This window comes from Zootermopsis nevadensis, unplaced genomic scaffold, assembly GCF_977971745.1.
Source record: "Zootermopsis nevadensis isolate Lab colony 2312 unplaced genomic scaffold, Znev_1.0 Znev_ptg000021l, whole genome shotgun sequence".
Taxonomy (NCBI): Eukaryota; Metazoa; Arthropoda; class Insecta; order Blattodea; family Termopsidae; genus Zootermopsis; species Zootermopsis nevadensis.
In genome coordinates, this window is record NW_028259153.1 from 12,826,731 (window position 1) to 12,842,948 (window position 16,218).

General features: G+C 33.6%; 1 protein-coding gene across 9 annotated transcripts in view; it reads left to right on the top strand.

Moving 5' to 3' along the window:
• The window catches only part of LOC110841541 (Obscurin), a 122,179-nt gene that overhangs the window by 71,545 nt on the left and 34,416 nt on the right, over positions 1-16,218 (top strand). For 6 of the 9 annotated variants that reach the window (XM_087352862.1, XM_087352861.1, XM_087352857.1 and 3 more), the window contains 13 exons: positions 427-532; positions 1,628-1,809; positions 4,922-5,044; positions 6,567-6,725; positions 7,937-8,851; positions 11,130-11,238; positions 11,322-11,494; positions 11,945-12,065; positions 12,851-13,031; positions 13,387-13,508; positions 14,211-14,389; positions 14,786-14,894; positions 15,652-15,769. In XM_087352862.1, the coding sequence (XP_087208988.1) occupies positions 427-532; positions 1,628-1,809; positions 4,922-5,044; positions 6,567-6,725; positions 7,937-8,851; positions 11,130-11,238; positions 11,322-11,494; positions 11,945-12,065; positions 12,851-13,031; positions 13,387-13,508; positions 14,211-14,389; positions 14,786-14,894; positions 15,652-15,769 (2,597 nt within the window). The remainder of the gene's footprint in view (positions 1-426; positions 533-1,627; positions 1,810-4,921; positions 5,045-6,566; positions 6,726-7,936; positions 8,852-11,129; positions 11,239-11,321; positions 11,495-11,944; positions 12,066-12,850; positions 13,032-13,386; positions 13,509-14,210; positions 14,390-14,785; positions 14,895-15,651; positions 15,770-16,218) is intronic. The other 3 variants (XM_087352858.1, XM_087352859.1, XM_087352860.1) reach the window with 3 other exon arrangements.

The following is a 16,218-nucleotide window of genomic DNA, read 5'->3' on the forward strand; positions in this document are numbered from 1 at the left end:
CAAGAGACATTTTCTCTCTAGTGTATTGTTATATAACATGTATTGTTACTTGCTAGTGTTTTGAAGTATTTTGCCATGTCTCTTCTCTTAGATGTTGGTTTAAAAGTAAACTGTAACATTTGAATAAAACATTACATTTTTTATATCTTCTCGCTTTAATGGCTACTGTATTCATATTGAGATAGTTTGAAATGTTGACTGTTATCCAATGGGATAAAATAATAATCAAAAAGAAAGTTACAGGTTGAAACATGAGGCCAGTAACTTTTGAAAATAGATTAAGTATATATTTCATTTGATATCACTGCTGTTTTAAAATAAGAGCACATAAAAATGGTGTTTAGAACTATGTTTAGTTTGGTGAGGTTAAAATTAGCAGGAGAATTTTGTTAGCTTTGGAATCATTCCCTGAATTCTTGTTTCCAGACAAGCCTCGCTTCCTGAAAGGTCTCACAAATAAAGAAGTTGATGAGGGACAGGAACTCACGCTGTCCATGCAGTGTTCTGCTGTTCCTGAACCAAAGATTAAATGGTGAGTGCAGTCTAATAAAAAGGGGAAGAATTATCATTCCTTAGCCTTGTATAAATAGGTTGCTTGTTATTCTGGTAATGAAACAACTTAAAAATGTGAAGGTTAGTTGACAAGCATTCATTTCTGTCTTTGGTTTTGGAGATGGAGTTCACCACAGGAAGTCCTGTATGCAAAAGCCTCCAAATTTGGCCCAGGTAAAATATTTATACAGCTTTATATTTAGAAGAGATACTTTGTATGTAATGAAATATAAATTGGATATAGGAAGGTTCAACAAAATAAGATGTTGCTATTATTTTTGGTGTTGTGATGTGAGGTATTATTTTACACCATTTTGTTCTAATAGAAAAATAAAGTGAAAAAGAGATGTGTGAGCTCAGTAATTTTCAGCTTGAGCCAAGTTTGAGCCTGAGTCCTGCAAAGCTCATGAGCTCCAAGCACGAACACAAGCTTTGATCTTTAAATATATTTTTAAACTGTGAAAATGTTTAAAACTGCATACATTTAAAACAACTAAATTGTACTATGTACCAGATATTATTTTATACAAAGTTGTGCTATACTACATATGACTTGCTAACAGCAGTTGTTTCTTTGTTCTATTTTAATTTAACAAGTTATAAAACAAACTTGACTATATTTATTTAAGCTCAAAAATGTATATAAAATACGTTTAACATACTAAATGACTAATTTGCTATTGCATTCCAGTTGTGTATACAACCAGTGATAGATTCAGATATACCTAAGTTGGCAAAGTTCAGGGCACAGCATATGTTTGATTAGTAAATATCCTTTTTTTATGTTGTATTCATTGTTTTAACATGTTTTATTAATAAATTTTCACTGCAAGTATAAACTTCATGGTGTTAATTAACACCAAACATTTCTTATGTATGTAACTGCGACCAAACAATCTATGACTGAAAACGGAAATGAGGCTCTTTATCTCTTTCCTTATCCTGCTTGTAGTACAACTTTGTGGCAGCAACAAACCCAATTTTTTTTATTTTAGGCAGTATTCTGCATGTTCATGTAGTGTGGTATTCAGGTACTAGACATAAATAATGTTTTGAACCTTACAATTGTGTGCAGGTTTAAAGATGGGCAGGAGGTGACAGCAGATGCCCACATTAAAATAAGCCGAGACTCACAGTCATTGGAGGAATACAATCTGACAGTCACTGTTGTAAAAGGTGCAGATGCTGGTGATTATGAGGCTCGTGCAGAGAACTCATTGGGCACAGCTTTAACCAAGAGTACAGTCAAAGTGAACAGTGAGTACACCTACAGATTCTTCTGCTTACAGCCTTTAGTGGTCATTTTCCATTGCCACATCATGCATGTTCCAGAGATGAGTTACTTGCTCAGTTATTGTTATTAGTTTGATCATAGCATTTTAAGGTGATTTTGATTACTGCTGCTTTCTATTCTCATTCACCTACTTCACAGCCAAACAAGGACAGTTTTGGTCCAGAAAGTATGTACTTACTGTGTTGTATATCACGAGATCACTCCATACACTTTGACATAATCTTGCATCACAATAGAACTTCATTGCTTATGCAGGTTTTCCAGCCCACTATTTGTAAACAACCAATTATTATAACTTATATCATGTTCACAAATGAGCAATGAAATATGACCACAGTAACTGCTTGCATGGGAGTAGCAAATAAAATTTTACCAAGAACATAAGAATATCTTATTCATAAATTGTGTAGGTAAGAGAAACATTCAATATTAGAAGTAGTGAATTTTGTATAACTGCTGTTCTATAGTTTCTTTATTTGAAAATTTGAAGTATTTTGTATTGAAACATGTGAATGATGGTGTGTTTAATTAACATACCCCACACTGACATTCTGCACAAAGAGGGAAGCTTTTCTTTAGATTAAACAAATAACTGTTGACTTCGGAAGTATTTCCTTGTTATAATTATATGTTGTTCTTAGTAAAATTTAATGACAATTTTTTCCATAATTTTGAATTATATGGTATTAACAACATATTCTCTGCCACAAGTTGCCATATGTCAGTCTGAATCCTGAGTGAAGTTACCAGTAAGATCTTATCTTATAATTTCTGTACCATTTTGTATATAGACGGTTATTAAAGTTAAGATATTTGACACTTAAGTTGAAAAATTATTTAATGACTTTCTTAACTGTTTTCTTTCACCGTATTTGATATCTTGTTCTAGAACTTTCAAATTTTATATTGATCTATTTAATATACTTAAGTACTGTGACATTTTATGTTAGAAATTTTACAGAGTTAACTTGGTTGAAACACAGTGAAAATAGTTACATTGTGGGAAATTTAGAGTAATTTTTCTTCTTTCATTTTGGAAAATGTTTAATAATTACGTCTTCAGACCTTAAGAATTGGCAACATAGAATGCAGAAACTGGCAAACATTGCAACTGTGGTGTATTTTCTGGATTGAATGAAAGAAGATTTTTCCAGTTTATTTCATATATCTGCATTTTTATAAGCTATTGTGTCACCTTAGAGTTTTATGCATGCATTGTAAGATACTCCTGTGAGATTTATTAGCAGTCATTTATTGAAGGTCTTAAGGAAAAAGTATGTAAGTAGGGCAATAAAGAAATAAAGAGGTAGGTTGGAGGTGCTTTTGAATTTGCACAAAATAGTGGTAGAAAGCTCTGCTGTGCCTTTGATTTTTCAGAGAATTTTCCACATGAAGTTGCAATGTTAATGGAAATATTTACTGATGTGTTATTCTTATGAAGTATTTTTAAGCACTGTACTTTTTTACCCAAAGTATTAGGCTTAGCTCTTCTTAGTTGGCAGTCATAGTGCAGTTCTTTAAGTAAGTAGAAAGTTTGGTGAGAATTGTTTGAGTGTACCCTCTCCAAAGCAACAAGTTTAAGTTCATGTGTGGTTTCAGCTTTTCATTTTGTAACGCGAAACTTAATAGATTATATCTCTGTAATCAAGCCTGAAATGTGTTAGTTTGTATCAGTTGGAAAGTTTTGCAGGAAGAGACAGATTTATAGAGTGAAACAGATTGGGAGGATTATATTAAAATATATCTTAGAGAAAAGTTTTGTGAATATATGAAGTGGGTTGAACTAGTCCGAGATGGGGTCCAGTGGTGGGCTTTATGGAAACAGAGATGTGCTTGTAAGTTCAGTAGCAGCAGGTAGTGCCTTTGCTTTGCTCAAAGAAGATTCTGTATCATGGAATTAGTTATTTAGTTAGTTAAATTACTTCCTAGTTGGTTGGTTGGTTGGTTGGTGTCATGAACATCTGTTTATGAGTGGAGTTTGGAAACAGTAGAATAAAAACCTTCTTGTGATACATAATTTTTTTTAATTGTTAGCTTTGTTGATTTCATGTTATCAAAAACTTGGGAGCTGTTATATTTGAAATCAGTTATTGATTTTTATGCGTCTTTCAGTTTAGAATCATTGTGACACCTCTTTAGCTTTGAAGAGGTGATATGCTAAAGTTTATTATTTCCTAGAGTAAAACCTTGAAGTTCAGTATAAAAGCATTACAAATACCTTTTCATGGTTCCAATGTTTTAGTCGTAATTGTTATGTTAAAGCAATTGGAATGACAGGAAAGTTGAAACCATTCTATTTTGTGTTCTTGCCCTTGTGTTATTTCCTTCAGTTGAAAAGAGGAACCTCACCTTAAATATTATCAAATCTAATTATTTAAATATAGTGCTTCAATTTCTGTAATTGGTATCACCACATGTTTCTCTTTTCAACAGTCATTTAATAATGCCAAAGATGTATGACATTGTTTGGTATGAGTGCATTATGTACTAAAGGCATGGTCCTTTTGGTTGATGTCAGTCAGTTGTAGTGACAGGTTGATAACACCACTTATCTGTGTATTTGTACGGATTGCAGTCAACCCACAATTAATTCCTTTTGTATTTCGGAATTGTTGGATGGTTTAGTGTAGTGTCTTTCCCTGTGATGTGTGAGAGTGTATGTTGAACACAGACTGACATGTCACACACAGAGGAAACTTGAGAAATTCTGAACAACTACTCATGATTCTGTGTCTTTCTAAGCTGGCCTTGTAATTACATGAGAGCCACTAGTGTCATACACGTTTTAATAGAATACCTTACACAATAAATACATAAACTTGTCCTGTATGTAGGTGGGGGATGCTGTTTAAAATGTTATCTTAGATAAATAGACTGTGAAACTGCAAATTATGTTAAATATTTATAGAATCCTACACATTCTTGAAATTTCTGCATAACATATTTCTTCCAGTTTAAATCTGTTCAAAATGATTGTCATTATGACAAATTACATAAAATAAGTAGACTGATGAAGTAATTCCTTAGAAGTGGGTCTAAATGTTAGTTGTGGCTTAAAAACTTTCACCACCACAGCCCTTACAAAGAAAAAGGAGAAGGAAGAAGAAGCAGAAATATCACAAGAAGTTACCTCAAAGGAAGTAGTTGAAGAGGAGGTGACAGTGGAAGTTATTCCTCAACAGGGTGTTCAAGATGAAGGTATTGCATTTATACTGTTTTTATATGTAAATGAAATGGTCAAATAATTCCTAATTCACTGAATTACAGTTTGATGTTCCTACACAAATGCTTCTTGTTCTTTAAATATATCTTTCTAGAGCTGAATTTGTTTTATGGATAAATCTTAAACTATTGTGAACAAAAGAAAGTGCAAGTGGAATTGTTTGGCTGTTGAGGTCTGTTTTGTTTCAGTATATTAGGGTGTGTGTAGAGAGTAAAGTGACCTGTGTATTGTTGTAAACAAACTATTTAGTGAAACACTTATCACTTCTTATTTCTATCAATAAATTACTTTCTGAATAAAAACTATTGTTACATGTATAGCTAACTGATCTGTCATCTAATATAGATAGAATTGTTCAGTCTGAAATAATATTTTATGTATTTCTGATGTTTTTCTAAATGCATAATACTAAGCTACAAAAAACTAAAACTTTAGTAAGCTAGGGGACATAATGTTCTATAAAAGTATGGTGATACAATGAAACCCAGATATAAGAAAGTAAGGAAATACAAGACTTGGAGCTTTCACAGTGACTGAAAGTGATAAAATCTTCTCATGTGATCAGTCATGTTGAACTAATGAGATATTAAGAGATTGTGTTCTATTGAGTTTGTACTAGAGACTGTGTCTGCTGGACCCCAAGACTGAGGCATGGAATGTAGAAGCTGTGTCATTATGCCTTCATGTTATGTTATGGGTGTTAGATATGGGTACATTTTCACCTTTGTCATTTACATGTTGCCATTAGAGACAGCCATGCTACTTACAGATCTGTTTTATGAAATAAGAACTTATTCAGGGCAGTTTTACAAAATGCTCACTGCATAGTCCACATGTCAGTTGTACATAGCTATTCATGGATTTTTACCTAGCCACATAACAAGGATAACATAGTTTGTTTGATAAATTTGTACTGACTTTCAGTTTGGATTGGAATATCCTGAATCAATAATTTTTCCATGTTTTGTAGCATTTATTAAAAGAAACTTACAATATTATGACTTTTTCAAAGTACATCATCTTCACAAAACACATCATTTTGTTACATAATTGTATCATTTAAAACTGGTTAATGGCGTTATATTTACAAATGACAGGTTACTAAATACAGAATTACCAATAATATATTGTGCCTAAGAAGGATATTGAGAAAATTTTGCATCGAGGACCTTCATGATTTGTGCAGTTCTCATGCTATTGCCAGGGTAATTTTATGGTGGGTTGGATATGTGGCTTAACTGAGAAGAAAAGGAATGCATACACATTTTTGATGGGGAAAATTCCTGGGAATCAGATTTATAGACAAAAATGGAAATGTGAGGGTAGTATTATATTAGATCATAGGAAGATCAGTTGTGAGAATATGAACTGGCTCAAGATTGTGTGCAGTGGTGGACTTTAGTATTAACACTGTTAATACTGTTGGTTAGTTTATACCTGGGTTTCAGTGTATGTTGCCTCTTTTCAATAACCACTGTATATGTGTTCCTGTATTAGTGTTAGAAGCACAACAGTCGGAAAGGCAATCTCTGTCAACAGTTGAGACTCAGAGTATAACATATTCTTGTGGAGTTGGAGTTGGTGAACAGACTGTCACTATATCTGTAGCTACAACTCTGCACCAAACCGCAGTGCTCTCAGAAGATGGTTTGCAAGGTACTGTACTGAGTGTGTGTTCATATCATAAACAAGTATTTCACTTCCAACCCAAGTACATACTTGGACTGTGTGACATTATCTCAAAGGCAGATTATTGTATGCATATAATGTACTGCTATTTGCATTGCTGCATTTCTCTTTATATGTAGGATACTGGCAAGTGATTAGTTTATTTTGGCCATGACACTGCAGGCAGTGTGTTTGTTGCACTATAACACTGAATGGATTATATAGGTTTATTCTGCACATGGATAATTTGGTATTTTAGTGCTTTGCAATTTAATCTTCTAAAATACCAATGTGTGCTTTGTGTTTATTTTTTGTGACGTCATTGAACAATAAAGCTGTGGTAGCATTTGATCTTGATGAGCTAAACCTCAAAGTGAGAAGTGTCTGTTGGCAAAGTGAAGCTTTGTATTTTCCTCCTTCCCAGTTTTGTTGAAACTGTGCAGTTGATCTTGTATCTTTTCTCTGCATTACTAAGAAAAGAAAAACATAATTCAGCTGACAGTGATGCATTAAAATTCTCTTCTTGCATTACTGTCATTGTACAAGCATGTTCAGCTTTCAAAGGCACTAAAGCAAAAGCAAAAGTATGAAGTTGTTAAACATAGTCAGAGCTCTTTGTAGATATTACAACACACCTAGTTGTTATGTCCTTAAAAGTAGATGGTTTATGCATTTTTATTAATATCATTAATTAATATGGATTGTCTTTTGAATCTAGATACATTATAATGAAACCAAATCACTCCACTTTAAGTTTGTTTCTGATGTTCTAGCATTCTCAGGCCTTTGTTTTGAGGCTTCTGAACATGTTCCAGTGATAGTTCTGGATTAAAGAAAACATATTCACTTTTGTTTTTATGTATTAAATGAAACCTCATGATCAGTATCAATTTTTGTGCCTGTAACAAAGAAATTTTGCCTCAGTAAAACATGTGACTTGTATTCAGGATATACATCGTGTGAATATTGGTCACGAAGAGAGAGTTTTCTTAGTTTCGTTGATTTTCATGATCATGTCAAACAAATTTTGGGATAGTACTTTTAGACAAGGCTTCCAAATTCAGTCATTTCTCATTTCTGTAGCTGATATTTCTGATGACTGTCTTTGATGGTGCAGAGATATTTTGTGTTTGATTCAAAGGGCCATTCAATACAAACTCCTAACAGTCAGGTTGCTGCTAACATTCAACTAATTACAGGTTCCGAAGCAATTCACACTCGTGTTGATACATCATCAACAAAAGTGGTATGCCAACAGTCAAGTGAAGGTATTTCTGTGGAACCACAGGAACCAAGTTGTTTCATCACTCAGGATGAAATTAAGTCTACAGAGTCATTGAACATTACTCCAAAAGTTGCCAAAATGAAAGATTTGGGAAAGAATCAGAGTGCTGGAGTATTGGTGGAAGAATTCTTGGAAGATAGCAACTTTAACTCTTCAAGTGTCCAACATACAAATAATAAATTTGACCATAGTGTGCTCATAGAAGAGCCAGTATCAGACACAGATCTTAATGAGCATGAAATTAACAGACAAAACCAATTGTTTGCAAGTCGTGGAGTGTCAATAGTGTCTCTGACTTCTGATGATGAGGGTAGTCTGAAAGGTAGTATTTTTAAAGATCTTAGTGCTGAAGAAGCTTTCCCTATCAGTGAGCCTTCACCTGAGCTTCCTCTGGCTCCCTCAGCTGATAACGAAGCACAAAAGGAAAAGATATTTGATGTAGCCTCATGTGATGTCCATAGTGAAGGCTGTAAGAGAATTAAATCAACATCAGAAAAAGCCAAACCACAGAAAGGTAAGCTAGTGGAGAAATCATCCATTAATGAAGTTAAAGATGACTTGAAAGTATCCCAGATCACTTCTCCAGCATTGGAACCCCAAAGAGGCTTGGCACTAGAATCATGTGTAGGAGACGAAGTTGATTCTATTTCCCAGAAGCCAAAGATGTTGTTGGGTGAACAGATACATGAGAGAATGTATCTGAAGGGACAGAGAATTAGAGAGGATGATGAAGATGATCCAGCTATAGAGGCTCTGTTTCAGAGAATCAAGAAACAAAGAAGTGTTTTGGAGGAAATTCTAGACAAAGAGGAGGAGAGGAAATACGAAGGTAAGGCATCATGTCAGGAAAGTAGAAGGAAAGAAGTAAGAAAATCTTGACAATGCAGAATATAACATAGACACCGCATTCTCTTCACATATGCATATTAATGATTGTTATAACTTAAGTAAATAATAGGCAGTTTGTTTGCTTTGTTATGTAGTAGAGCTGAAAGTGAACTGAATCTGAGCATTAAGTCAAGGTATGTCTTTATCATCTTTGAATCAATTAATAGCAATAATATGCTTTTATTTCCATAATCATCTTTCAGCAAGGTCTTACTAAAGGATTAGTTATCAAAAGTATCAAAATTATTTCTAAAGTTCTCATATAATTCTACATTTATCATTCATTAGATCAAATAAAAAGTCACATACCATTATGAAATCATACTAAAGGAGAAATATGTCTTATAATTTAATAAGTAACCTACAGAACCTGAGAGGTGTATGAGAAGACCAAATAATATAATTTGCAGATTCTTGTCAATTTGTGTTGATTGGACTTTATAAATATACACATAAAGTTATTACTATTTGTCATTATCTTCTACTTACTTAAAAATTTTGCTGAGATTATTCTGTTAATTTTGAAATTTTCTGTAAATATTGATTTTGGCATTGAGACATCTAATAGCATGGGAAGTTCTGGGATTTATAGGCCCCATTTTGTAATGTTATACATTTGACAGAATTTGATATGAATGAGGTTTAATTTTATTTGTTCAGAAATTTTGATACTTTGCATAGGAAAATTAATTTATGGAATGATCATATGATCTTTATGAAATTGTTCGTTAAATTTTTACAGCGAATAAATGGTGGCCCATACTTGCTGTATTATATCTGTGTATTTATTTACCATCAGAAGTTTTAGTTTTGTGTAAGTCATTAGTGAAGTTCTACATACGGTAAATACGTTGTAGGAATTTACTTTAGTAGAGAGCAATACATTTTATTAGCTTTATGTTTCTCAAATGGTATGGTGTGCTGCTGTGGTGAGAAAGAGTGAATGCTCTTAGTTGCTGGTAACTGATCAAGTTACACACACTCCTGCATTCATTTTCTTCATCAATCAATGTCTCTGTATGTTATGGATTTAAAGTAGTACAATGGAAGTAATATAGTTTTTTATGAATACTCAGTGCTTTTAATTAATGTATTTTCTGTGCTTGTTTCAGCTAGGTGTTCTACTTAACGCCATTATTCTTCTAATAACCTAACTTTATGAGATTTATTTTGAAATGTAATATATTTATGAGTATTTCAGGATCCTTCAACAAATTATTGAAAATTACTTTGAATTAGTGCCAGTGACAATGAGACTATAAGCCTTCATTTTCCTGGGCTTCTTTGTTGCTACACAGATAATACACACTGTGTCATCCCACTTATATGTCTATCCCTCGAGGAATGGAGTGTTCATATAGAAGCACTGTCTCATTTTTAGTGGTACCAACTATGACATTTCATATACAAACACACTTACACTCATAATTTTGTAAACTAGAACATTTTAATTGTAGATTGCATGAAGCGCTAACTGTGAGTGTGATGTCTGTTGTTTTTATGCTGGCTTCTTCTGCTCCTGGACTCAGCTGCATTATTGGTAAGTTCATACTTTTCTGTTTCTTTTTTTAGTCATAATACAATTAAGGTAAGACAAGAATCAAGGCCTTATGGAGTCTTACAGTATGTAACAATTACTTATGAACATTCCATTATGTTGGCTAAAGTGACATTATTATAGAGGCTGACTTTTCTTGTGTTTAATTGTATTAAAATGGCTAACCTCAGAGATATATGCTTTAATAAAGTTTGGATGACTGTTAATATGATCTTGTCAGGCTCTTTGTTCTCTCTTCTTTCACCTCATGATTTATATTAAAATGTCTGTGTACTTCTACTTAATGTGCTACTGTTTTATTGACTATCTTGATAAATTGATCAAGTAGCAGAAGTTGTGCATATTAATTTAGTGCTGTTTGAACCAGTGAATTTATATTGTAGTGTTATCTGGGTGTTACATAGGATGTGAATTCTGCCACCTATTTCCATTCAAACCATGCTTACTTTGATAGTGAATCTGTCGTTCAGAAACTGTTTCCTCTAAGTTACATTATTAGGACAGATTGATATTGTTTCACTTTAATAAAGTGCAGAGAAATATTCTGCCTGCTTCACTTAACATCAAAGTTTCATGTATGGATTAAATAATTTATATTCAATTTATATAGCAATTATATTAAATTTGTAAAGCATTTTTGGTGGGTATGGATTTCTTGCAGCCATTCCTCAAATTATTGGCACAGACATGGATGATAGAAAAATATATGAGTCATTATATACTACATATGAAGTTCAAGCTACTGGCATCCCAAGACCAGAAGCAAAATGGTGAGTATTCACTCAGATATTTGATTGCATTTAACTTGATTGAATTTTTATCACTATCTCTAAGTATAATATGATGTGTCTAGGTACCATGATGGGGCTGAAATCACTTCTTCTGATCATGTGAAACTGTCAGATAGCGGTGAATCTTACAAGCTGGAACTGAAGGATGCTCAGTTGTCTGATGCTGGAACTTACAAGTGCAAGATTTCAAATAGGCTTGGAGAGAAGACCCATGAAGCAAAACTGTCACTTATTTGTGAGTTAAATAACGTCTGCCTCAGGCATTTGATAGTTATTCAGTTGAAAAAAAATCTCTTGTTATGAAATCCAAGAATTCTTTACTATGATCAATAAATACAAGAACTGGGTTCTTTTCTTAATCTGTTCAGTCCATTCATATCTTTATAACACATGCTAATTTTATCTTTCCTTTTGTGCCCCCTCCCCTTAAATCCTAAATTTTCTCTTTGCTTGAAGTATGCGTAATAAAATTTGTTGTGAATTACATTTCTTGTCTCTCTGTGTATGTGCATTGCATGTTCTGGCATATCATGTTCCTAAATTTATAATTTTTAGTGAATTAGTGCTGCCACTTCTTAGAACTAAACAGAGAAGTGCTGCAGGGATTTACTTAATTTGTAGCTAAATTTAGTTTTGTGGTCTAAAATGAGAAAGTCTACACTATGCATGTATCTTTATTCTACAGCTGTTAATGAGTTCAGGAAGCCAAAAATCAAGCAGCCATTGTTGCCTCTGTCAGTACCTAAGAATGAACCAGCTGTGCTAACATTAGTACTCACTGCTGACCCCCTTCCAGATATTAAATGGTAAGCTGAAATGTTATTCAGATTGTGAAGGCAGTTACAGCAATATATTACACATAGTTAATATGATTATTATACACTGTTGAAAGCATTTAAAATTAAACAAACATCTTAAGTTCTTTCCGTAATTTCTTGTAAAATTGTCCTCCCATTACTTCCTTGTAAGTGGTAACATTTCAAAGAGTTGCTTCACCAAAATTTGTCATAGCTCTTCAGATTGTTGTAATCTGGGTTAAGATATGTAGTCTTGTTGGTGGTAGCACATGATGAGGAAAAGTTCCCTACAAATGATGAAAGAACTCTATCTTTTCAGCTGTGGTGAAGTCATACATAATCTTATTTATTTATTTATTTATTTATTTGTTATTTAATTATGCTGTTGGTAGCTGAACTGCATAGCATCAAATGGTAGGATGATTAATGAATTAGAGAGATTATGGAAGGAAGTGATTTGGCCTAATTTAAGATACTATCCTGAAATTTGCCTGGAAGGTCTGAGTAAAACAATGAAAAACTTTAGTCAGGATAACCAGACTCTAGGCTAGTATTTAACACTGAGACCTCTCAAATATGAAGCAGGAGTTCTAACCACTTGTCCATGACATTTTGTGTTATATTTAATTATCCCATGAATGTGTTCAATCTGAAGGTCCATGATACCTGATCGACTGCAGCTCAATGTGACATGTTTGAGATTGCACTACCTGCGCCATAGCAATAATAAAGTGTCCACAGCAAGGACTTTTAAACCAAACCTTTTCTAGTGACTCATACTGTGTTTCATGTAGGTTTCATGATGATGTGGAGCTGACTGAAGATGAATTCCACAAATTTACTTTTGAGACCAAGGATGTAGAAGATGGTTTAAAGGAATACACATACACCCTGTCTGTCCCCTCTGGCCGCCACAAGGACACTGGCCAATACAAGTTCACTGCCAAGAACAAATTTGGGGAGGATGAGTGCAGTGTAAGTGCCCTGCTCAATTTCTCCAATTTGTGGATACACAGAAATAATATCAGTAGATGTCAATTTATTACCTGTATTTAGTTTGTAACTTTGTGCCCTGTCTTCATCTTAGGAGATGTTAAATTTGGAATTTTAAGCTGTCATTATTGTTACCAGAATCTAAACTTAGGAGGAAGGTTTCTTAATAGTTTTATTTCTCTGAGTTTGTTAGTTTCTGTCATCTTGGGTGTTCCTGTCAAAGCCCTTTGTTTTGACATATTCTATACAATTTGTTCTGGTCTTGGTTCAGATCTGTTATTACTGGTGATATTTTAAATTTGGTCATTTGAGGGTTTCTGTGAATTTTGTTCTGCAGGCCCGACTGGATATTCTTCTTGTACCTGAAATTGATGGAATGAAAGACTCACAAAGAATACCATATGAAGACATTGAATTTGAAGTCCTCATTCTTGCCAACCCTAAACCCCAAGTTGTCTGGTAGGTTCTCAAGATAACAGGTACTAAATATCATGCCTCCAAGTATTAACTGATGGCAGGACCATTGCACGTTAAATTTTTATGAAATCGAAATTGAGACAATAGGGCATTTTGTTTAAAGTGATTTCATACCATATTGTGGTGATATGATTACAGATATAACTAACAACATGGATCTGAGTATTTTTGAGAAACTGGTAAATACTACACTATAATATTTGTTATTGGAATGATGAATACTACTCAGAATTTTATGATGATTTGTTTTCTCTTAATAGTATAAAACAGTTGAATAACTGTAGGGGATGCTGTGCCATATTAACTAATGGAAATACATTTACTTTTTAATAGTACAGTTGACAGCCAGAACTGCTGCATGTGTGGCCTTCTTTCCATAGTACTTCCCTTCTTGTCTGTTAATAAGCCGCAGTACCTTAGTCAGTAGATGCTAGGTTCCTTCTTCTGGCACAGTGAAAGGCCATTTTGAGGTTTTGCAGATTTAGCAGAACTTTATTTCAGAGCATATGAATATGAATCCTGACTTCAGTTTATTAACTACCTTTGTGGTTAGCAGTTGACTTTTAATTTATTCTTTCTGTTATTTGTTTCATAAGCATATTACATTCTTTCATATCAAATGGGATACCTTGCATTGCATTGTTATTTGCTGCTAATTTTATACCTGAGTTTCCATTAATTCAGGACTAAGGATGGACAGAAAATTGAGAATACAGAACACACTAAGATTACAGGAGATACTGAGAAGGAGATTTACAAGCTGTACATCTCTAACATTGGCCTAGGAGATGATGGAACATATACTGTGACCGCAACCAACATTCGAGGAGAGAGTAGCCAAACAGCAAAATTCCATGTACATAGTAAGTAGATTTACCTTCATCTAGTTACTCTGCACTTAGCTATTAATCATATTTTTTGAAACTGCCACCAGGGTCAATTCTCTTATGATAAAACTTCCTCCAGTTTTCTTTGCCCTCCCATAAGCACTTGTCTTGAATCTGTGTCACTCTTCTTTGTGTGTGTCTGTCATTATTTGAGCTTTCCACCTCATCCACAATGTTATTCATTTACAATATTTATATTTAATGCTGTCAGAGAAATACTCTTATTTTCTATGTCACTGTATATGTAATTTTATAAGTTTTTCTAGTATTTTCATCTTCAGATCTTGCTAAATGTCTTGATGTGATATTTTAAAAATTATATTTCTAATGCTTGCAGAGCCACATATTTCAAAGCTCTAATGTGTTTTACAGCGGAGGTTCCTACATTTGTGAAAAATCTGGAAGATCAGACTGTCAAGGACTATGATGATGCAGAATTTCGTGTCCGAGTTAATGGTGTGCCAAAGCCTCTTATCAAGTGGTAAGACATTATTGCTTTAATGTGAAACAGAAGAAATAAATGCTTGAAATTTTGTTCTTTTCATAGGTTCAGAGTTGAAGTTTATGTGGCAGGCCTGGAGTATGGAGGTTAATGAAGGACAAGGCATACAAAGCAGATAGTAATTATGTTTGCACTTTCACCTTCCCAGAAAGTGTGATTGTAACCACATGTGTTCCTATGACAGTCATGTGCACTTTTACATTTTCTATATCCTATACTACATTTGTAACAATTCTGATGAAAGTCTGTTTTTTTATCTCTCTTAGAATACATAGTTATGGCTAATGCCTTCATTTGTGGACCATTTTCAAGGTGGAGCCATTCAAGTTCTTTGACACACAAGTTTAATGGCTCATACTCTTACAGGAGTTACAGGGATTTATCTGTTAATTACCATATGCAGACCTGCTCACAGATCTCTATATGGTTTTGGGGTTAAGAATGCATAGATTCTTACATCCAGTTCTCCTGTGTAATTTCTTGTAGTAATGCTTAGGCATATAAAACTATACATTTACTTTCTACTAGACTTATTAATTTTTGTGGTATGTATGACTCAGAGTAGTTAAATAATGAAGGTGGTCATGTGAGAAACAAGAAAATTGCTTAATAGAATGGGAACTGGTTTGAATTGGCTAAAGAATGTGTATGGTGGTAGACGTGTGTCTTGTTAGTATAATGTTTGCGGCATATTACCAGACAGACTGATACATGTTACATATTTCTCATTGTTTAGGTTCAAGGATGGTAAGGAACTAAAGAGTGAAGACAGACTCACCATTGAGACGGTCTCTGAGGTGTTGGTGTCCAGTTGTATTGCAATTAAACATTTAAGTGAAAGTGATGTTGGAAAGGTGAGTGTGGTATTAACTTTTAGTGTCTGGTTGAGAAAATCACTGAATTTTAATTTTAATTCTAGGGAGTGCATCCTGGTGTGTGTTAAATGGTGAATAATATGCATAAAATAATTACCATCAACATACATGCATTTTAATTGTAGCACTACATGTTTGGGCCTATACTGCCTATATAATTGTTTAATGTTCACAGTTCCTGTTGTTATGCGTATTTATTCATCAAAATCATAAAAGTATGTAGATGCAGGGCTGCACAGTTGAACAGAATTATGCATATTTTTCACTTTTCTGTATGACTTGAAACATGAATGTTTCAGACTGATTATTGTACTTGGATCACAATTCTGGCTTCTTTGTGTAGCCTTCTTTATCACACATGAATAAGAAATGACTGAAAACAACACCCACATTTGTACTCTCAGATTGTTATAGTCAGTATTTCTGTA